The 24,072-nt window shown below is 38.2% G+C and overlaps 1 protein-coding gene across 14 annotated transcripts in view; it reads left to right on the forward strand.

The window, feature by feature from the left end:
- Positions 1–24,072, forward strand: part of ERC1 (ELKS/RAB6-interacting/CAST family member 1) — a 289,340-nt gene that overhangs the window by 241,746 nt on the left and 23,522 nt on the right. For 9 of the 14 annotated variants that reach the window (XM_032687654.1, XM_032687661.1, XM_032687656.1 and 6 more), the window contains one exon: positions 13,658–13,759. In XM_032687654.1, coding sequence (XP_032543545.1) covers positions 13,658–13,759 — 102 coding nt within the window. Of the gene's footprint in view, positions 1–13,657; positions 13,760–15,312; positions 15,380–24,072 lie in introns of all 14 variants that reach the window. The other 5 variants (XR_004357059.1, XR_004357060.1, XR_004357061.1 and 2 more) reach the window with 1 other exon arrangement.

Here is a 24,072-nt window from a genome sequence, read left to right on the forward strand (position 1 = left end):
ATGGAAAAAATTAAGTCTCAACTGTATGGAATGAACTTCAGCTTCAGTAAACAGTGAACTGTTGATGAACAGTAATCTCAGGTATTTTTGAATACTGAAATACCTCTCAGTCTGCAGATATTTTTCTTATCCACTGTATTAAGCTCCTTAAATTCTGAAAATCGTTTCCCTTTTTGAAATAGTCTGAGCCTACTCCAGTAAACCAAATCTCAGGGTAATGAATATGTATTGCAGGGGAAAATAGAAGTTTCATCTTGCAGTTGGAAATCTAAGATATATACTGTCAATTAGGACTAGTTTCTTGATAATAACCCTTCCCTAATTTACATAGCAAGTTGTGGAAATTGCTAGGGCGGTATAGCAGCTTTGTCAAAAGGAGACATAGATTTATGAAATTAAGCATCAGTTACTTGCATTAGCTTCTGCAAATGGATGGGTGCTGGTGGCTGCAGATTGCCCTCAGTTCTGGTAAATTCATGGTGGTGTGTTCTGAAGAATCCAAGTCTTAGAAAAATTGCTATTCATGTTTTGGTGCTGAACAAGTGATGCATTTTACTCCTTAATAAGTACGTGATGTTTTCTGTAGCCCTTTTCTAAGATGAAAAAATATTCACAACCAAAGAAAAGCTGTGCAGCTTTTCCCTGGAGGTCATGGTTTTTGCCGCTTGACATTTGTGAATGTCGGGAGGGGATGGAGATTTTTCTGCTGGCTGCTAACTTGGGAAGCTGTGAGGAGTCTGGAAACAGCTGCCAACTCTGAAAGGTACAAGATGAGAAAGTTGATACTGATGGAGATTCTGCTTCCAGTCCCTCCCTCGAATGAGAGTCTGGAGATGATGCTGTCAAGTCCGAGTTAATGATTTTGGCAGATCATCTTTCGGGCATTTGTGTTCAACTGTCTCTGAGCAGACCTGCATTGAACACAAAATAAAAGAATGGTTGCTGTGTGTCCTTTCAGGGATTAGTACAGGATTGTGCATGAAGACAAAGTCTCAAACTCAGCTATCAGAAGATTGCAGTATGATTTTACTTGGCATAATCAAACATTTATCATGGGGATATAAGATCAATGTCCTCATCAGGTACCCTCAGTTATAAATACAAGTAATTTACCTTAGCAATAACATGTTGCACAGTTTTAGGTTGTCAACAGTATAGGTAAATGTGTGTAAATGTTAGTCTCTCAACTTCTGTAAAGCTTTAGTCTCCAAATATGTGTTAAACTCTGATCACGGTACTGGTGCCTGGGAGAAGTAATGGTCTTTTATGCTGAATACAGCCTTGGTTAAGGGGTAGCTATTTTATTAGAGGTTTTGTTCTCTTTGTTTGAGTACAACTTTACAGTCACTGAACCTAGTCTTTTGTTCTCTTTCTTTCTGTTTGCCACCAATGCCTGTCTGTTTTAGCGTGAATACAAATATTTCCTGTAGTTGAGTAAACAAAAAATAAATGGAGTTCTCACAGCTAACTCCAGACAAGTTCTTTTCAGGGTCTGAACAACCTAGGTATCTCTTGTTTTTACAGTGGATTTTTATTGTGGAGGGGGGGAGTTTAACTTTTTAAAACATTCATTTTCACTGTTGTACCACTCTTAATCCTTTTGGTAATTTAAGAAATTACTCTTCTCCCTTTTTTCATCTTAACATGAATTATTACCATAATTTCTGATGCCAAGCCAGTGTGCCCCTCCATCTCCTAAACACTAGAAGATGTAATCTTGGCTTCACCTCCTTTATTACAGCTAGCAACCCAAACTTCTGCCAACTGCTGACATTAATGGTGTTGAAAAAATAATAAAAGCAATATAATGATCCTTAAGAACACACACATACATAAGTTGTTTAAAACTTGGAAGCCTGCAGAGGTTTATTTGCTCTTTGGAAATAATAAGGACTATATCTTCTCGTTTTAGTTTTTTTTTCTTTTTTTTTTTCCTAAGGGGAAATGTATTTATTTATACATAGAGATCTTCAGTTTGTGCACCTTTCAAGTGTCTTCTTCACAAAAATTTTAGTGGCTCTGTAGCACAGATGGAATTTTTTAAGACTTTTTTCTAAGCTTTACAGTGTGCTTTACAGTGTCCATTGGGTGGGCCTCTGTTCATATGTAATGTCATCATCTAATGTAAATCACAGAAAAACAACAGATTAGGAATAGAACAGGCAAAGATGGGAATACTGTCTGGAATGCAGACACCTTAGAGAAATTCATCTGGCCAAGCTGGCACATCTCCACACATTGTGTGCCATGAATTTTGTAGAAAGGACAAGAATTTCTTTTCTTAGTAAGAATAATTTTAGAATGAGTACAGTAGAAAATCTAAATGGTTTTTCAGTCTTTCCAGCTTAGTATCTAAGCTTTGACACAGATTGAACAGGAAAAATCAACTTCTGCTGGAAGAACAAGAAAAGAAAGTGTTTTATTGTAGTCCTCCTTGCTTGTGTACTGCTTGCAAGAGCAGGGAGAATGGATAAGAATCATCTGTCCAGCTCTGTACTGCACATGTGCTGCTGTGTGCTTGGGTAGGAATCCTGCCTCTGTGGACCAAACACAGGGACAGTGAGGATGGACAGGAATCCTGTGTCTGCAGACCACACGCACAGATGGTGTGGACAGACAGGAATGTAATGTCTGTGTGTTTGTATGGATATTATGAGGCAAGGCTCTTCTAGGTGGATGTCAGCCCTAGTAATTGGCCATACAGAAAAAATTCTTTAATTTAGTTTGGGGTAGCAAAGCTCTGTTGGTTGTCAAAGGAAATGCCCTTTCAACTCTTCCCTCCAGCAGTTACCATGCAGGATTTTGCCTAGATTCAAAGATGAAAGAAAGGCACAAAAAGAATAATACTGGGTTTCTTTTTCTTTTATATGCAGCAGCTTTTAAAATTATTTTGAGATCAAGCATAAATAGTCTTGAGGTTTCATTGTATGTTTTTTTAAACAGTTGCTATCAACACTGTTTATATCATGTAGACACAGACACATTCGTGTATACATCCAGAGCTGGGCTCTGGGTAGTTACAGGCAGTCTGTTGAGATGATACTGAGCAGCTCACATCACTTTAGCATCTAGGAATTTGTATCTGTACATAACTACTTTTTTTGCCAAGAACAGCATGTATAGAGGGGAGGGGGTTTTACTAATAACTTTTTGAAGCTGCAGGCAAATGCAATTGAAGTGATGAGTCATGTAACAATAAAAGAGCTGTGGTCAAAACACTGGTAGGTACCTTCCAAAAATAAAAATTGCTGGATAAAGGAATGCTTTTACTGTATTTGTTGTAAAGACACAGTCACAATAGACAAAGACTGGAAAACTTCCAAATCATGTCAGCTAGGAAAGGTGTATGTAGATACACATGAGCAGATGGCCTACAAGTGATATTGTTGAACCAGGGAATCATGACTAGGTTTCAAGATTTTACAGTAGGATGCACCTTGTATGTAAATTCCTAAATGAGATTTTTGCCAATGGGTTTTCATAGGTACCACAGAACTGAAAAACTTTCTTGTTTCAGACTAGGAGAAAGGCTGAGACAAAGGCAGAGTGATTGAAGTGTTGTATTATACAGGCAGCTTTGTGAAGCAAATGCAAGTGGATTTATTTTGGAAAGGAGATCCAAATAGAATAACAAAGGAAAGGGGGACAGAGTATGGTAGTTGAGGGTAAGATGAGCAGGGTGTGGAGTGAAGCTGAAGTGAAAAGGGAAGGAGAAATTTCAAGTGAAGAGTCATAACAAAGCAGGAATCCCATCAAGATGTCAAACAAAAGTTGTTCTGTTTTTGATAAAAATATTTGCTTGTTCTATAGGATATGATATAGGCAGTTGAAGGGTTTTACCTTCAAGTTTTTTAATAGATTTTGTAAGACTAACCTTATCTGTAGAACTTCGTGTTGATGCTTAAATTGTGCAAGTTTAATGTAATCACAGAATCATTAATATATTGGAATGTGTTTCCAACCACGGCATAACCTGAGATATCTTCTACATTTTACTTTGTAAAACACGTGTCACCAACCTATCAAAGTTTTTAGGAAGAGTTTATGCTCCAAAGTACGTTTCAGCTTATTTTTTCGTCACTGCTTTTTTGTCTTTGCTTTTGTAGCATTTGGTAAAATATAAGATGAAATTTTTATCTTGGGTCCACAAACTCACCGTGAGAAGGGAAAAATGAAAAAGAGGGAAGCGCAATCAGGAGTTTTCAACAGTCTGGGTAATGAGGACCATGACAAAGACTGGTATTTCATTTTGCATTATTACAGAAGTAGCATTTCACTTTCTTCTCCAAGTGAGTTGTCATTGGTGGTATGTATTAAAGTAGGTTAAAGAGGCAATAAACTGTATACATTAAAGATTCAGCAGACACATGAACTAAACATGAGAGGCTTGCTCCTGTTCACTTGAGAATTCGTAGCAGCTCAGCCTCCCAGAATCTTAAAGAAAGGCACGTACCACAGTATCAGAAAATTCCACTTCTGTGCAACATTTAATGCAAGGATATATTGGGAATCTACATCCAAATTCTTACAAGTCAAACAAAACATGCTAGTTCGGACTCCTCCAAAAAAGAGTTTAAATGACAGCACTATCCATCTGCTTAGCTGAGCTGTAGTTCCCATCCAGTAACTTTTCAATTTATTGACCATTTTCAACCAAATTTGACAGAGGGAAAGAAGTCTCAAAGATTGTGTAATTTATAGGAACTTAATTAACATCCACAGCTGGGTAGAGGCGAAAAAAAGCCCAAAGTACAGCTCCCACACAGGGAAAGGCAAGAAGAATTGAGCCGTGATATATTTTGTTTGGCTGTAGCCTACACATATGGCTGGCCATTCAGAACATACATACTTTCACACTGGTCCCAGCTGACTCTTGCCTGGAGACACCATGGGGGAGGCAGGCTGGAGAAAGAGATTATTATAGGGTTGAAGGCCATGGTTAGAAAATGGAGAATACAAATCCAAAGCACGCAGATTTCATTAGCCAGGATAAAATGGGTAATAAAGTGGACTCATGCTCTTCAAGGGTAGCCATGCTGTCTGCAAAAGAAATCAGCTCTTCACTGATTAAAGAAGTAGTTAAGGCAGCACAATAGACTGAAAGTGGATGTAGCAGTGTAATTTAGCAAAAAAACTAATTGTTGTTAAACTAATTTAGATAAATGAGTCTTTTCTGTTTTCAGGGCATGTGGCAGTAAAGGATACTGATCTTATTCTCTTCTGCAGTCAGGCTCTGCTCTGGCATGGTGCAGAACCAAGACTTGCCCTAACAAACTGCACCATAGGGCAGGCTCATACCACAAAAAATACTTACCTGCCTACTTTAAACCTAGAGAATAGAGGTTTAAATATGCAATATTGGAATGTGAATATAACCAACTGTCTTATTCTGTCTCAAGAATTAAAACAGCAGCTCATTTTGTTTGCTGTTGTGTCTTCGGACCAATTTCAGTAACTAATTTCTTGGGTTGTCTGCTGTGTGAGGGATCCAGGATTCTTTGAGGCTGTTGTCATGGGTTACCATTTGTCCTGTTGATCCTGCCTGAAAGGGGCTTTTTGATGCATAGGCCATCCATGCAGTATAAATCAGGTATTTACAGTATGGTGGTGAATGTTCTCAGACTCCAAACCTTGCTCAGACATCTTTGAGATACAGGAAAAGGTATATTTCTCCCTAAGACCCTTACATGCAGTGGAAAGATGCCAAAGAAGAAACATACTTAGTTTGCTCCTGAGTAGTTAACCATGAGAGGAGATTATTTTTTTATTTTTTTTTTAGTTTCCTTTGAAACCTGTGACTGGGCAGATTCCAGCTCTTGTGAAACAAGTAATTGAGAAAGGCAGTTCTATTACTACTGATCAGTCAGCCTTAAACGCAGCTTGAGGTATTGAGGTATCTCTAAAGAGAGCAAAACAGAGCTAAAGGAGCATATACTAGAATGTTCATATGGTGTAACACAAAAAGGAGTCCCAAACACTGATCTGATTTGGATTATTTTTTTTGTGTGTCACTGGTTTTCTTTATAGAGGAATCAGAGCAATAGATTTCAATAAACTTTATTACTGGGCAATTCCACAGTTAGTTATTTGTTCATCTCCTAAGGAACTAAGTTCCAAGAGACACTTTTCAGTACAGGGAAAATTTCAGTTCAAAGTTTATTTTTTAATCCCATCCACATATGTCTATGTATGTCAAGTCTCAGAGAGAATGCCATATCTAGATGATCTGCCTCCTCTTGTTTAGTTCAAAGGTTTTTTGAATACGAATTCTCCAGAATGCAATTTCTCGGTAATTATCACTCGTGGGGAGATGAACAGAAAAATGAAATCTTTAAACACAGAAATTAGCTGAGCTGATCAAGTCTTTCGCTTTATAATGTAATACTGTTGTAACATTGCCAACAGCCAATGCAGAAGCCAGTATCTCAGGTAGAATCTGTTAAGTCCTTCAGGCTTTGACAAACCCCAGCAGCTGCACATGTTCTTTGTTGGGCTCACAAAAACACAGGCTCCAGGACGTACAGAACTCTAGTATGGTTTTCATTTCTCTGCAGCTGAACATTGTACTGTTTGCTGCTAGTAGAGAAATCTCGGTTGCTAATCTTAACCATAGCCAAAATGAAAGCCAAACCTAACTAACCATGTGTCTTTTAAACCTTACAAACAAAAGTGACAACTCAGCATGTATCATCTCTTTACAAATTTGAAAAATATCTCCCAGATTATTAAATATCATGAATGGGAAGGGGGCATAGAGTAAAATACTTGAAACAATCTTTCAGAGTCCCAATGCTCAAGGTAGGTATAGATATATTCAAGGTAGTTATGTAGGGTATCATATTCTAATAACAGGCAAGGAGGAATTATTCTTTCTGTATTTCTGACAGCCAGATTCGGGCAGGGAGGTGGTTTGACATTTGCAGAGATTATGGCTTACTGCAGGTTGTTAACAAATAGAAAAGAACTATCTGAAAGTCTTTGCAATTACATAATTTTCAGAGATACTGAATTTGGCACACACTTAGGAAGAAAAATCACCCTAGTTTCTTCATTATTTTTCTATGTTATTAGTGATAAAAATGTTTCTAAACTGTTGCTTCTGCATGTGTGTGCTTCCAGTGAAACATTCAAGTCAGATTGAAATGGGATGACTCCTTTAACTTGCTGACACTGCCTCCACCACATACCCATTTGTCACAAGTACAGTCATTATATTAATATTTACTTAATGTGGGGCTTTTAAAACTCTACATTAAAGGATTAATAAAGCTTGTTTAGACTGGTTAGCAAAACCAGAAATTACCCCATGCAAATATTCTACAGAAAATGAGAAAGTAGTGGCTGATGTCATGGTTTGTGCTGTTTCATGGTGGAGCAACCAATTTGATGCAAACTCTTTGAATAAGTTACTGCGATGAACTTATGAAGCAGACTAGATTAATAGAGAGAATGCACAGCTTATGAGCTGTTATCTGCTGTTTATTAGAAAGCTTGTCCAGAGATACAGAAATGTGTGATCCCTATGAATAAAACTTGGTTTCAAAAACTTGCCAGGGTAATGGTTACCAGAACACTAGCTGTCCTGCAGAAATGCTTAAGAAAGGTATGTACTCTCATTATAACATACAACTTCGTGCAAGCTTTCAAATAAAAACATTCTGTAAAATATATTATAAACAATGTCTGTAGTTTAACCTGTGGGTTTCAAATTTATATGTGGAATTCCACAATAAAGAGTTTGTCAGACCTGGACAGCACTCCTCTAGGCTTTACCAGCTATGTTCCGGAATATGCCTCTGACTCTCCCCTACAATTTGTGGATCAGCATCAGTTCTGTTTTTTCTCATGTAATAATTTAGCTGTGATAAAATCTATTAATTTGGTCTTTAGGATTGAGGTGCACAAACAGGCCACCAGTATAGCCTGCAGGGAACAGAAAATAACTTGCTCTTAAGAACTTACGGGTGAGAGCGTGCTTTGAGTCGGTACATCCATGAATGAGGAACTTAGTGATTCTTTAAAAACTCACTATGGCTACAGTTTAGGCAGCTCAAATAGTGTACATGTGCAGTTTGCAATGAAAGTTTTCAGGTGTTAGTTATGTTAGAAACAGTCTACTCTGTGGCAATTTCCTTGTTTACCCAAACATTTAGGCAGAAGTAAACTGTATGGTACCGAGAAAAAAAGTGATGAAAATATAGTGAAATCACTGCAGGACCATGAAACAGCCAAACAGAGCATGTTTAAAAGAAGTCCTGATAATTCACATTCATGATTAAAACAAGTTTATCTCTCATTTTCCCCTGGTACTTTTTTCTTGTGGTATAACTGCCTGCTGTAGGAAGGGATTGGGAAGAAGACAGACTTAAATAATGAAAAGAAGCAAGAAAGACATTAAAAATAAGTGTATTAGAGAGGCAGAAGTATAATTGCAGAAGTTCAGGGGAGGGGCATGGAAAAGGAGGGATGGGCAAGACCTGATAGTTCTAGAGTATAGTCTGACATATAACCAGGGGAAGTTGGGGTTTTTTTAGGTGCATTACCCTTGCAAATGTTATGCTTTAGACCTGCAGTTCATAGACTGTGGTCTGCAGACTTCTTGTGGCAAGTTCTCCACAGTCATTCCTGGCTTTCAGTTAGGAGCTTGAGAGTGTGCAATGGCTCTTTAGTAATTTTGAGAACTGGCACCAGTCTCAAGGGTTTGGGACTGTTCTTTTGCACGGTGATTAATGGCAGTAAAAAAGAGCATTGTTAAGGGCTTTGACAAGTTGTGGGGTTTTTAAAAATGGTATAATTGGAGTATATACAGGAGTAAGGTTATGAAATCTGTTCAAAAAAAAAAAAATTAAGAAACCTGAACAGAGATCAGGAAACCTATTGAGTTTGTAGAGTTTTATCCCACTTTTTTCATTCCAGCATTTTTTCCTCAAGTCCATGAAGAAGGTACCTGTAATGGCACATTACAGGTATTTTGTAAGCAAAATTTGAATCTGACATCCGGTTCTTACCACTACTGGTCCTGCTTACAGCTCTGGAGGTTTTAGACAAAAGCACTCCTGACACAACCAATTTTTCTGCACTGCTCATTTATTTTCTCACAGGACACGGTGGTTAAACCACTTTGTTGTTCATACTTTTTACAGTGATGTAGAAATGTTTGCCCTAGGATCTGAGCCATAACCTCATGAGGTGGGAGAGGATTGTATAATAGTGCCATGACAAAGCAGTTCAGGACTGCAGGATGTTGGAGTGGTTCCCCACAGTAAAGTAAACGTTTTGTTTTTAAATCATTGCAACAGCCATTTGCTCTAGAAATTTCCATGCTTTTGAACATTTTTTCTTCTGTAGAGGAGCAATAGGAGAGAAACTCAATTCATGTATTTATAGTTATTTTTAAAATTTCCAATTAAAATCCATCACTGGTATTCCAGTCCTAAGCAGAAGCTTTTTATTTCTATGTTTAACACTAAAAGCATTATAAAAATATTATAATATTATATATTTGATTTGCAACACTGCTTGGAATTTAAATGTTGGGAAATATTTCTTCATGGTATCCATCAGGAGATAAACTGCTTTTCTTCCATCTCTTGAGTTTTACCTAATTCCAGTGATACATATATAAATTATTTCTGGTAGTGAAATAGCAATACTGATTTTGGTGTTTTCTTGCCAAGACTTGTTTATCACAAACATACACTGTTAAATTAACAGCAGCAACAGTGAAAGGTCAGTTTGAGTTAAAGGGGGAGTATAGGAAATGTCCTCTGAGGTGAACAGATCCCGTAGAATTCTTATCATCAGAGTGCTGCAGAGTTTGTTCTGACTTAAAATGTTCGAAGGGCTGTAATGGAACAAAGCAACTAAATCATATTTGGCAAGTAGGAGGAATTTTGGAACTTATCTCCCTCTTAATTTGAAAACTCCAACTTTGATAGCTATAAAATTACCTGAAGATGAAAATCTGAAATAATAGGGATTGCAGCATATTTTAGGTTGGAGTGAACCTCTGTGTCCAGCCACCTGCTAAGAGCATCACTAGCTAGGGCAGCTTGTTCAAGGCTTTGTCCAGTCACATTTTCAGTATGGGCAAAGACGGGATGCCACAGTCTCTTGGCAGCCTGTTCTGGTGTTTGATCTGCCTCATTATGAAAAGCATTTTTCTCATCTCTAATGAGACTTTTTTGTGTTCCAATTAACAACCGTCATCTCTTGTCCTCTCCCTTCCAGGAAGAGTGTGGCTTCATCTTCTCTATTTCCTTCTGTCAAGTAATTTAGAAAAGCCTCCTCTTTTTCAGGCTAAACCAAACCAATTCCATCAGCCTCTTCTCAAACCTCCTGCCAAGTATTAATAGTAGGTTATTCTACTTGAAGTTAAGTGACAGAAGTGTTCAACCTCTTCAAATCGACCTCAGAATTTTCTGTGGGGGATACTTGTGCTTTTTGCTGACCAGACCCGACCTACAGGGAGGTGTGTTGCCTCCCTGGGGCCCACAGAAGGGACGTCACCAACAAACTTCCCAGCTTGGTACTGCACAATGATTATTATGCACTCCTGGTTTTCCAAGTAGGCAGCAATGAAGTCCCAACAAGAAGGCTAAGGGCAGTCAAGAGGGTGCTCAGGGCTTTGGGACAACTGGTCAGGGGATCTGGAGCACAAGCTGTGTTCTCTGCTGCCCTGCTAATTGCAGGGCGTGATGGGGCAAGAAACAGGAAAATCGTGCAGATGAACACCTGGCTTCGGGGCTGGTATAAACAGCTGAACTTTGTGGGTTTTGATCATGGGCCAGTTTATACAACAACGACAACAAATATGGTCCATGTGTCTTAAAGGGGAAAAGGGATCTTAGCTTAGGACTTAGCAGGGTTATTGAGAGAACCTTAAACTAGATTTGAAGGGGGACAGGGGCATCACCAAACTCGAGAGAGATAAGATGTGGGAAGGGACCTGCTGAAAAGCAGCTCTGAGGAGAGGGACCTGGGGGTGCTGGTGGACAATAAGCTGTCCATGAGCCAGCAGTGTGCCCTTGTGGCCAAGAAGGCCGAGGATATCCTGGGGTACATTAGGAGGAGCATTGTCAGCAGGTCAAGGGAGGTGATCCTGCTCCTCAGCTGTGGTGAGGCCACATCTGGAGTGCTCTGTCCAGTTCTGGGCTCCTCAGTACAGCAGAGACAAGAAGCTCCTGGAGAGACTCCAGTGGAGAGCAACAAAGATGATTAAGGGACTGAAGCATTTCTCTTACAAGGAAGGCTGAGGGAGCTGGGTCTGTTCAGCCTTGAAAAGAGACTACTGAGAGGGGTCCTCGTCAACGTCTATCAGTATCCAAAGGGAAAGTGTCAAAAGGACAGAGGCAGGTGCTTCTTGGTGGTGCTGAGTAATAGCACAAGAGGCAGCAGGCAGAAGGTGATGCACAGAAAGTTCCACCTGAACAGGAAGAACTTCTTTACTCTGCAGGTGACTGTGCTCTGGAACAGATTGCCCAGAGAGGTTGTGGAGTCTCCCTCATTGGAGATATTCTAGAACCATCTGGATGCAATCCTGTGCCCTGTGCTCTAGGATGACCCAGCCTGAGCAGGGAGGTTGGACCAAATGACCCACTGTGGTCCCTTCAAACCTGACCCATTCTGTGATTCTTTGAAATATTTAGGTCTTTATGTTCTTTATATTTTTCTCTTCCTGTATGAGCTAACATAGGGCTTTTTTCACGCAATACCATAAAACATGCTGCCTCTCTCTGGGAAGAGCTACTTTTTCTCTCAGGAAAGTTAATGTGCTGTACTAACATTCTGCTGAACATCTGGTTTTCAATAGATTTTTTTCCACACACATGCTGAAAGTCATGTAAGGATTTATTATTTATTATCAAAACCAAAAATTTCCAAAGAAATGTGAATTCATTTAAAATCAGTTCTTCTCATTGCAAAGAAGAAACTGTTGAAGAGACAACCTTAAATATAATAAAATAATAAATATGAAGAAAGTGCCTTTACAATAAACTGATTGTTTAAGGATTAATGTAGCATGTTTCAAGTAGTGATTTATGAATGATGAGTCAGACTTGGAATTCAAAACTTGTTTGACAAAGCAGAGCAAACAATATAAAAATTTTGCATGATTAAATTGCTTATTGCTTAAGCTCAATTTACTATTAGCTTTTGTTAAATTAATCCAAAATAAAATCAAATCCAGATTCGCTGAATAGAGTCAAGTAGAATCTGCATTCTCTAGCCTCGAGATGCTCATTAAAATTAGATTTTTCAGTGAGAAACCATGGAGTTACAAAGGGATTGAATCAACAGTTGGCATTTTTACTGTGAGGCTTGAGCTTTCATTTTAAGACATTTAATTTTAGTGCGTGTCTGATGATTTCATATGTCTAGCTGTAGATAATTTACTGTGTATCATCTCTAACATAGGTCTGGCTAGCCTTTTTATTTCCTTGGAATACAAGGATTTCACAAAGCTCAAAATGGGGCTTTGTCTGCCCTCTGAGAAGTGCTGTCACTCCATTTTGGGTCTCCTTCAGGTGTGATTTCCCAGTGGCACTGGCACCCAGCTAACGTGAAGGGAAGCAGCTCTTTGCTTTGCAAGACCCTCACCCAGCTCTTCCATAGTCCCCTCTAGGCTACTCACAGAGTATCACTGCTGCCTGAATGGCCTTTGTAAGACCTACTGGGGAAGTGGGACATTTTCCAGGTGCATTTCTTTCCTTATTTCTGTGGGGGTGTGTTTATAGGTGCTTGGGGACCTCATTTCAGGATAGTATGTTAAAAGGGCTTTATCTCACTAACACTCTCCTTTGCAGACACAACCATGTAGTATATTTTCATGTTCGTTGCAATTGCTTACCTAGGATGGTATTGTTAAGGTAAAGCATTCCATTTATTCTTACACAATTTATTTCATATTGTGTGTTTTTAAAAATTATGTATCTTGTGGAACTTGAAATCTTCCAAGAAGTTGAAGAAAACTTAAGAAACTTGTTTCACATTTTGCTAATTCTTTACTTGACTGTGTTCCGGTTTTAATTTATAAATCTTCATTGTGTCACTTTTTCTTCCCAAAGATTTATTTATTAACTTTGTAATTTTCTCACAGGATGGATTTTGTATAATTCACATTTTACTGGCCAGTCTCAGAATTTTCTGCTCTTTGATATATCAATTGAAAACTGAATTGCATGTTGAAACTGAATAGACTTCTCTAAGTAATGGCCTATTTTCAGCTTGTTTACTTTTCTTTTTAAACTGATTACTTCATGGGTTTTTGGTGGATTTTCTTTTTAACTGATTTAGGGACATCTAACTCATGTTTTCATTGAATTGTTCTCCAAACTGTTATGTTTGAACCTTAATCCCAAGAATATATTAGAAGAAATTAATTTCTTGTACAACACAAGTTTTAGTAGGCACAAGTCAGATAAGCCATTAAATTGCAAAACTAATTTAGCCTCAAAGTGAACTGTGTGTAACGTGTCTCCCAGTTTTTACAAATTCTCTACAGTAATTCAACTGATGTTTTATGCATGTGTCTTATATTTTTCCCTTTATGGATTTTGGATATGCAGAATAGTATAAATACGCTGTTCCCTTTAGTCCCTGTGATCACATCAGAAGGTAGACTGAGATTCTTTCTTTTTGGTTTTTTTTTTAATAGACTCAGAACCGTATGAAGCTAATGGCTGACAACTATGAGGATGACCACCTCAAATCCTCATCCCATTCCAACCAAACCAACCACAAGCCCTCCCCTGACCAGGTAATGTGTCTCTCTTCTTTTGTTTTTAAGATCATTTTTACTATGAGGGCTGATTATTTTGAGTCATATGTAGTTTTCCCTGACCCGCTTGCAGTACCTTGGAACAAAAATAGTATTCTGGAGCGCAGTTATGAAGCAGAAATAGATGTTGCTGTCGTGTTGCCTTTGTTGAAAACTCCTGAAATGTGAACAAACAGCTCCCAGTACCAACCTGTTATTAAGTGGGTGGAGAAGAGGGAGCACACTGAAAGGGAGGAGAAAAACATTACTTTCTTAAAACACGAAACTCGAGTCCTGTCTGACATACTCAGATTTTAGTAGCTCAGGTTTACTGCTTGAGTGTGTGGAGTGTCCAGGACTGTTTCTTGTCTTCAGTAGCAGGAAATCATGCTCCAGGATCAGCTTTCTGATCTATGGATTGTATATGAGCAGTTCCCTTCATTTCCCATGAGGAAATCCCGGCCTCGGTGCCAAATGAGCACAGACTGCTCCCTCACAAACTCAATGGGCCGTGAACTGAAGGAAAATCAATTTACCATCTCCAAAGCAGTGAGGAGCCTCCTGTGTCATTTACAAAGCACAGCCATGTGCGTGATAACTATCAGAGAGATTAACCATCCCTTGGGTAGCACAGAAAATGCCAACGTAATTACATATCCCGTGTCGTAATCTCATCCATTCTGGTTTAATTAAAATATTAGTGATCATTAATCACTGCCTTAATGAAGTGAAGGCATGTTTGGTGCTCCTCTTTGCCCTCTGACTCATCTAGACATTGTTGAGGTCTGAAGGGAGGCATCTCAGTCTAGACCTTTAAGCGCCAACCTAGTGATACACAGAAATCATGGGTAAGGTACAAGAAGAAAATGACAAAAACCAATTGCATATTCACCCTGCAGAAAATAGGTTTTTAAAAATCTCCTTTGATGTCTGCATCAGAAGACAATGAGTGTATACAAAGAAACAAACAGAAAAATTCTCATTTTCAAAGCAGCTTTCTTTTGCATCTTGATTTAATACCTTCCTCAACTGGCTTGAATTTTTTGCAGTGTTTTTGGAAAATGTTAGTGTTACCTTTTTCAGGAGAGGGAAATTGCTAATACTGCAAATTAAATAGATTCCTTAATCTTAATTTGATGTGAATGTTAGACAGCTGAAGCCATGTCCAGAATGTAACTGTATTACATGCTTGCAAATGAATGCAGCATAGCATTCACAGATGAAATGAAAAGATAAAATGTAAAAGAGAAAATTTAAACATTTACGGAAATTCTTGCAAAGACCTTGCAGGGGAGGGCAAATAGGGAGGAGAGGAAGTGGGAGGAGGGTCTGATTGCACTTTCCCTTTGCATAGGGGCATTTCAAAAGCTGACAAAGCCTACAAGAAAGCAAAGAAAGCTGTACCTCAAGGTAGCTCAGAATATTGCATAAGGAATTAAATGCTTTGTACTACTATTTGTACTTACCTATGTGCTTTAAATACTAACCAACTCTTTATTTCATTCCCATGCTGCTCTGGGGCTTTCCTCCCATTGCCACCTCTGCACCTCTAGGATGAGGAGGAGGGTATTTGGGCATAACCAGTCAGATGCTCTTAGTTCAGCCATTTTGTTCAGAACGGTGAGAATCAACTTCTCTTGCCAATAGAAAAGTTTCTGACAGTCGCTCCCACATCTCGCTCCCGTGTGCTTTGTGAAACCTGGCTGTGCTCCTTCCCCCTTGCTTGGACAGTCTCTGCATGAGGGTGTTTCTCGTGTGTTTATGTGTAGTTTGTGATTTTCCTCTTCTAATCACCATATCATTGTTTCACGATGTTGGGGGGAGAACTTTCCAGGGCATGTAATTGAGTTTCTGTGCAAAGCAAACTCTTAATGCGGACGAGAGAACAGGAAATGTCTCTCATATCATTTATCATTGACTTCATGGAGGAAATGTTTTCAGTCGGATTCTTTTTCAAAGCAGTTTGCACTGTAGCCAAATCTATGTATGCTTTTTCGATTCTGGTTTGTAAACCAGATAATGTTCCTCCTGAAGATAATGTTCCTCCTGAAGATAATGTTCCTCCTGAAGGTTTTAAGCATGTTAAGATCTGTGGCTGAGATTGCTGCCATGCATGCTGACCTAACCAGTCACAGATATTTATCAGCTCACAACAGATGATTCTTGATATGGACTACGAATATAAATTGTCTATAAATTTGAAGGCAAAGAGGAATATCCCCTTAACCTTCCTCTCTCCTTTCCATCTCCCTCATTCTTTCAAAACAATGGGGGAGAAGTTGGTAGCTGTTTTTCATTTAAAAGTACATTTTGTTTCTCTATGTCAACATTCACAATTTTCTCTTTTCTGCTGTCAAATTGTCCCCATGACAACTCCCATTTCCAGAAGAGAGGGCAGTACACAGGACAGAGCCCTTCTCCTCACGCCTGTTCTCTAGCAAGGAAAACATCCTTCACTGACCAGGAGCCTTGATACAGAGCTTAAAAGTCCAATACCCATTATTAGGCTACCGTACATAGGATTCATTTATGCCTTGGAGTATTAGTTTTAAAGCAGAATACATTTCTCTGAAGTACTTAAAGTATTTTAAAGGACTAAAATGCAATAACAGTATTTTAAAAATTTATATGAAACTTTTTCTTTCTTCACTTATACTTTCAAGAAAAAATATTTCACATTTTTTCGCACAATATGATATTTTCCTACTAGTTACTTGGAAGAAAACCTCTGAAAATTTCTGTGGAAATCTTGGACTCTTGCATTTTGGAAAATTTTTTCCTTTATGTTAGATTTGTAAAACATTCATGAAAGAATAAGGCACTCTTATCTCTTCACACTTGCTCAATTAACTACAGACTTACATGTCTGTCTGACTGTATAGATCAAATCCCTTTTTTCAAGTCAACCATCTGAAAAATTTAATCCAACTATGACAGTGTCAAACTTGAATTTCATGCCTTGGGGTTTCAACTGAGAAAATCTCTTTAGTGGAAAAAATTGATAAAATGCTTCATTAATTTACACTCGCTGTTGATTTCACATTCTTTTTGAATCACCACTCTTGCAATGGTTGTGTTAGTGTATGTTGTTAAAAGTTTTAGAGGTAATGCTTGTAAAGATCAGCTGAAGCACAGCAATTAAACAGGAAAGATCAGGTAAGTAAATGAATGAAAAGGAAGAGGACACTCACTATGAAGGTAGGAATAATTCTGATTTTCCTTCTAGAGCAAACATGGAGTTTGTGAAGAAAACACTGATAGAAAGATCTTTCTCTTTTCCTCTCCCACCTGTTGGTACATTTATGAATGCAAATGTGCTAAGAATATGGTTTCTATTAGTTTACTGAATTAATGGGTGGGTGACATTAAATACAGCTTATCTCTCTACTTGGAGGCATTTTCCTCAGGAAAGCATGTTACAGAGTATCCTAGTCAAAATAATGAGTCAGCCAGCATCCTTGCCTTACATGCATCTCATCTGAGAAACTTGTCAGCCTCAAGATTGTCTTGCATACATCAACAGGGAAAGTATAAAGGTGATTGATGCGTCCCAAGCCATTAATTCCCAACAGAGTACCATGATATTCCATGTGCATTGAAAAAAAAAGTCCTTATTCTCTTTGTAAAAGCTAAGGTAATGTAAGTTACAGAGTCCCTAACTTCCATGTGTTAAATTAAATTTACATATTACAATGATAAAAAAGTAACTAATAGCAAAACACTTGGCAATAAGTTTATTTTTTAGAGTTCCTTTAAGTCTGTGGATGAAATCACCTCTGGTCAATACTGAAGATGAAATGGAGACGAGGAAACTGTGTACAGTAGCAAACTACATTATTTTATTTTTATGTTTTAGGGTTTAAGGCTTTTCCCCTCCAGCATTCCAGAATTGACTGAATTTAATATTTAATTATGCCAGTTGTGTACATGACAGCATTATCAGATAGAGCTCCCCTGAAATGGAGCACTGTTCCTAAACATATGCACCTTTCCTGTAGTTCCAGAGATTGGTAGCTTATATTTCAGTTTATAATTCGATGTAAATACCATCTTTCATCCTGAAATAGTCTTTCCTAGCCTTTTTCTCTAGGCTCGTTTCCTTGCTGTGTGAATTTCTTATGACTCCTTTTATTCCCCAGATGGAGCTCTATCCTCCTCTATACCCAAGCGTGTTCCAGTGTGATTTCACATGAGGATGCTCCTTTGTCTTTCTCAATTGCTAAAATGGTCTGGCCAATATCTTACATAGTTATTACTCACTGTTATTGAGAATAATATGAATTTACACTTTATGAGGTCTCATACATGCAAAAGGGTATGTGTGTATGCACATGTATCTCCTTTGTAAATCTGTACCATGCCTGTGCCATATGGGGGAAGGAGAAGCAAAGCTTCCATACATAAATGTCTCAGTTCATCTGGTTTTCTTGTGAAGCACAGCTGTGCTACCTACGATGGGAGAAAGTGTGGGTGTGGTTCAGAGATCTGCTTGATTCACCCCTGCCCATCAGAAATAAGGAGGGCCACTCTTGTTGAATGGGTGTAGGGGGCACAGGGTCACAACAAACAGTTGGAAGAGTGAAAGATCAATCAAATTGAAGGGCCCAGGGAAAAACAAGGACAGAATTGAAGTGCTAAGAGCAGGAACAGAGGAAGAGCAAAACTGAAATCCTGAGAACTGAGAGTTTAATCCTGGTATGTAATTTATACATACCACATGTGTGGTGTTAAGTATGCATGCTGTTGTATTTTTCTTCCCATCTTCCATGGCTCTAGCTTGCAGTAAGGGTTGAATCCTAGTAGATGCTGTCATTAGACAAGCTTTTTGAACTTACTCTGTGGAAGCATTTTTTATTAACAGCTGTGAACAAGTCCTGAAGTCACTGATACTCCTGCTAAAGAGCAAAGCATTTGGTTTTTCTTGAATTCCAGGAACAAAATCTGAAAATTAATATTATGCTTATTAGAGTAACAGTGGAATGGTCAAAGAGCTAGTGTGGAACTGGAGTGCCTAAAAATAGGGATATTTCAAGATGATGAAGATATTGGCAAGTTCCTATTACCGTAAAAATATTGCAAGACAAAAAGCCTCTTCTTGGTGACATTTTTCTTTAATACTTGAGTTCGACAAATTTTAACACAGAAGGAGTAGGTATTGTGGGTTGAGCACTGAAGATACCAGCAGAATTTGAGAGTTCTCTTAAGATTTCAGAGGTGGAAAGAGGGAGTAAGTCATTACAGGAAAATATTTGACTCATTTTTAAGACCTGAAAAAAACAGTCAATTCGAGTAAATTTCCTACACTCTTTGTCAAAATCAGTGTAAATTATAATTTGCACCATCACCAGATTACAACTATATGTTGTCTACCACGGGCTACATTTTTAATGTTGTAATTTGAGTTTGCTGAGAGTTTTTCTGTAGATAAGTCATCTAAATCTAAAAACTGAAATAGAGGGAAAGCCATCAATATGAAGAAAGTTTAACAAATTCAGTTTGAATTTTTTAACTATAGTTTTTAATCAAGAGCGTCTGAAGGACATAATTAATGAATATATTGTTTGCAAAACCAGTTTAATTCTAAATAGCCATTTGGGATTTTTAAAGGGTAATAGAGCTTGAATGACATTCCTATGTTGCATTTTTTAGAACAAGGGTGTTAAACAGGATTCCTATAAGAATGATAGAAACAGTTAAATCTCACAGAGAAGCTGATACTAGTAGACGTATGCAAAACCCAACTGAATGCTCAGGGTTGTGTAAGCCATGTGTTTCCAACTTGTATCTGCAGAGCAGTGTTGTCTCACCCCTAGGAATGCCCAGAAGGAGCATTCACAATTTCCTTTCTGTTGTGTAGGAGGTATTTCTTACTCCATTTTACAGCTGAAAGGAAATACACAGTGAGTGGACACCCAGTCAGCCAGCATACGTGGCTGTTCAAACAGATTTAGAGGAAAGTGGCAGAAATAAGTGACAGGTAGCAGCATGAAGAACTGTAACTACTATGATGGGAGAGTAAGAGGGATAGAAATAATACCAGTAAGGGCAGGACATCTCAGGACTTAATTTAACCTTTGCCACAGTTGTTAAACCCCATGAATTTTTCGTTTTGATCACTACAGCACTGAAAATGTCTATGCTTTGGGACGTTTGAGAAGAACATTGCTTTTTTTTTCTACATTATTTGATGCTTGGATTCATATACTGATTTCTTTTAGCAAAGTAAATATCTTTTTCATGGTGAGTTCCATGTTCAAATGATTACACAGGCATTCATTCACTACATAAATGTGATCTTTTCTCCACGAGACACATGTTATGCTTGCAGCATGTAGAGAATTGCTCATCCCACTGTCATACTTTTTAGGTTCTCAGTATTGTCATTTATTACACTGTGACCTCATAAGCCTTTTGAATAAATTTATTTTCAATATGGTCTTTTTAATTGTTAGATCATGCAGAATGGTCAAAACCACCAAGCTTTCGTGCCTGGTTCGTATTACAGTGTAATTTACTGGACACAGTACTAGACCACAGTTCAGAAGATAAATTCTTTCCTGGCATCATCTCCAACCACTCACTTGTTCTCTTTCTTCCTGTCTCAAATTCTCTAATTGTAAAATGAACTAAAGTTTTTGTAGAAGTGGAAGTTGGCTTGGGAGAAGTGCTATATAAGTGCTAGGTACTATTATTGCACAATATTCTGAAATAGTCTTGTTAAAGTGATATGATAGTGATTCTAATACCTCATGTTGAATTTTTTCCCAAAATTATGTTAGATTTGTATTTGACTTTATTAATGCTTTCTTTTTTTTTCCTTCCAAGATCCTTTTCCCTCCCCAAAAAAAGGGAAAATAACCCATATGTTAAACATTTCAAGGAGCTGCCGTTCCAGCACGCTGAACAAAGCTCTTTAGACCACTGTCTCTTGTTCTTTATTGTGATCTTTTGTCATCTGAAGGGTCATTTATTCCCCTCTCTAAAAATCTACAGACTAATTGTGTAGTGTGTAATAATGGTATAATATGTTCATTACAGTTCTTCATCCAGATGTGTAAAAGCATTGTGAAAGTGCCTTAGAAACATACCCTGTGCAAAATTTTAAGGCAGCTATGTGAAATAATCTTACTTTACTTAAACATTATCACTTGTCCTTACTGAGAGTTAGGATGCCTGATTTGTTTTGTCATCCTGGTGACAAGCCAGGGCTCCTCACTTCTATTTTTCAGATGGGGAACCCTATAGTAGGAGCCCTAACAGGATGCGCTCAAATAAGGTGATGTAACTAATTAATCCTTGCAAGAGCAGCATTTTGAATACAGTTGTTCCAGTTAATCACAGGACCTCATTTCCATCCCTGCTTTTCTGGACCTCTGCTTATGTGGGCATCATCATTAGTCATGAAACTGAAAGTCTCCTGTGCCATCAAGTTCAGGCAAGGAGACACAAAGAGTTCATGGATTGCCAGTTGCTGCTCTGAGAAGTGCAGTTCAAAATCCTGCTTTAGCTATCGTACAGTTATCTGTGCTTTTCAAGCCTTTTCAAACTTTGCCATTTTTCAGAGAATGACCTTTTTCTTCTTTGGTTGTAGTAATTCTGCTTAGAGGAGAGCCTTTTGTAGTGACCTGTTCACTTTAGTGTAACAATCTTGTCATGGTGGAGTGAACAACTGAAGTAATGCTTAATATTTTGCTTTATGATTAATCTTTTACCATTCCGTTTTGGAAACCGTGCCTTTCCAACTTTTCTCTTCCTTTATACCCATATTGGCATGACATCTTTTACCCAGTAAATACTGTTAGACTGGGATGGGCCAGCCTAGAGAAGAATGCTGTCCTTAAGATGATGTCAACATCTGCTCCTGGTCCTTTCACTCTTCTGGGGAACAATTCTGCTGCTATTATTTTGCTATTTAATAACTAATTTCTCTTAGAAGAATGTATTCTCTGTCCAAGAATTTAATATCTATGAACACAAAAGAACTGATCTTGATACACTGTTCATCTTCTTTCTGATCCCAGAATGATAAGACTAAGATTTCCAGATGGAATTTTGTAATCTGCAGCTCTGGGATGAATTAAGCACTCACAACAGAGGTGTAGCTGGACTGTATCACTGTCTTCGTATTATTCTTACAGATCAAAGAAGAACACAAATAGATACATTCTAAAACATTCAAAACAGATGGCTGGTTTCTTTTTGTACAGATTTGTGCTTTTCAGCAAAACAATTGCAAAAAGGCCATCATTCATTTCTGCCAAATGAGATTATGCCAGGTCTGTGTCTTATTTTCTCTTTTGATTTGCAGCTGAATATGATCTCCTACGAGTGGCTTGGTCTTTTTAGCAAGTAGGAATTCTGCACTCAGACATTATTGTTTCTGGCCACTTCCAGGAGAGTTATTGCTTGCATCTTGTGTGATAGTCTGTACTATCTCCCAATTACTTTACCATTTAGATTTCTTGCAGTGCTCATCCATACCCCAGAATGCAATCATGCAAGGTCAGAAGCTTCTACAAACTATGAATACACTGCTGGTGACATGAAGGAGAGGGAAGCTGAGCCCTGGCACTCATGGACAGGATAGAGACAGAAGAGGAATAGCTGCAGCCAGGCCCTGTTAGTTGTCAGTTAGGAGAAAAGAAACTGAGGGAGAGGGGAGATGAAGAATATTAGAAAAAGAATCAAGCCCAAACCTGCTTTCCAACATATTAACTATGAAAATAAGCTCCAGAGAAATGTGCCTAAAATAAAAATTTATAGGGGCAAGTAGCCAATCCAGACGCTATATTTTCCTGGCTGGTAAAGTTTATAATAAATGATGGAGATGTCAGGATTTACAGTTCCAACTCATAGTAGGCTCACCACAGGCAGTCCAGCTACATCTGATCGTTTAATGTAACTTTTAGATAAGAACTTATCTAAATATGTGTGTGTGCCTGTGTGTTTATTTGTGGGATTTTGCATTTGAATGTAGAGCAAACAACTCTAAAAAGAACTCCTAAAGACAGATAAACCAGGTGTTTGGTGGCTTCATGTGACTTTGCTTTGAAAGTATCTTTTATCAGGTGGGGAGCTGCAACAGCAGGATGAAGACCCAGTGTTAGGGAATGACAAGACCAAGATTCCTATCACCTGCAGACAGGGAGGTTATAGTTCATCTGAACAGGAAAAGCACTGATTGTGTTCTCTGGTAGACTACTTAAGAAATACCTTCTGTTTTCCATTAGCAATGGAACAGACACAGGGAGACAGAAGAACATAGTCCCTGATACATAAGCATTCCCATGGACACAGTCTCCCAGTGCATGTGTCTGCTTTCAAACAAAAGCATGTTAGCCACTGTTTCCTTTTATCCTTTGTAATAGGAATAAGCAATAGACAAAATACAGCACAGCAAGAAATGTGTTTGCTTTCTCGTTCACTGTTGCATGGATAACAAGTGCTAGAAAGCTTGAATGGATTAAAAATATAAACAGGTTGTTCTTACTTATTCTCAAGCTGCTACGTGCTTGTAGAGAAGGAATCAACATAAAATCTAATGGATTCTGTGAAATCAAAACTTGCCTAACTACACTTGCAGAAGTTTGATCAGGAGAATGTTATTTAAATCCACAGTGTCATGTACAAGCTGCAAATGGTTATTAAACTATTTGTACTTGTTGTGGGAATACTTTTTTTTCTCTTGTCAGTATCATAAGTCTGACTTTCTATAGAATTTAATTTACTCTCCCAAATTTTAACCTGGTAACTAACATAACTTACAGGAACAAAATGCTCAAATGAAGGAGATTTTAATATATTGAAGATTTTAGGTTCTCTTAGGTCATCCTGTTTCACTCCAGAACTAAGCTTCTGGATTCCAAAGAGATTCTGAAGGCAAAAGAAAACTTAGAGAAATAAAACAGCATTTCAGTTTGTATGTTCTGATCTCATCTTGTATTTAAGCCACAGATTCCTCTCCTGTGTCTCAGCTGGGGAAGAGGACTATGGGCTGTTAGAGAAGAAAGAGATGCGAGGTGTGCGCAGTGCAGTTAGTTATATCCAGGAGTAAGAGTTTGGGCAAATTCTTCTGCTTTTGAAAGTCAGGGATTGACGAAACAAGTAAAATTCAAGGTGTATGCAGACACCCCCTTCAGCTCTGCTGAGGTACCTCGTTCCTGAATGTTCATCTACAGTAGTCCCTGCTATTCCTCACGTGGCTCCCCGCAAGCATTTGCTCCACAGCCCATGTAAGCAAAAGTTGCCAGTGTCATGAAAAAGCACTTCTAGATTTGTTATGTATAAAAATATTTTAGAAGTACTTGCTCATT

Source organism: Chiroxiphia lanceolata, chromosome 5, assembly GCF_009829145.1.
Source record: "Chiroxiphia lanceolata isolate bChiLan1 chromosome 5, bChiLan1.pri, whole genome shotgun sequence".
Lineage (NCBI taxonomy): Eukaryota > Metazoa > Chordata > Aves > Passeriformes > Pipridae > Chiroxiphia > Chiroxiphia lanceolata.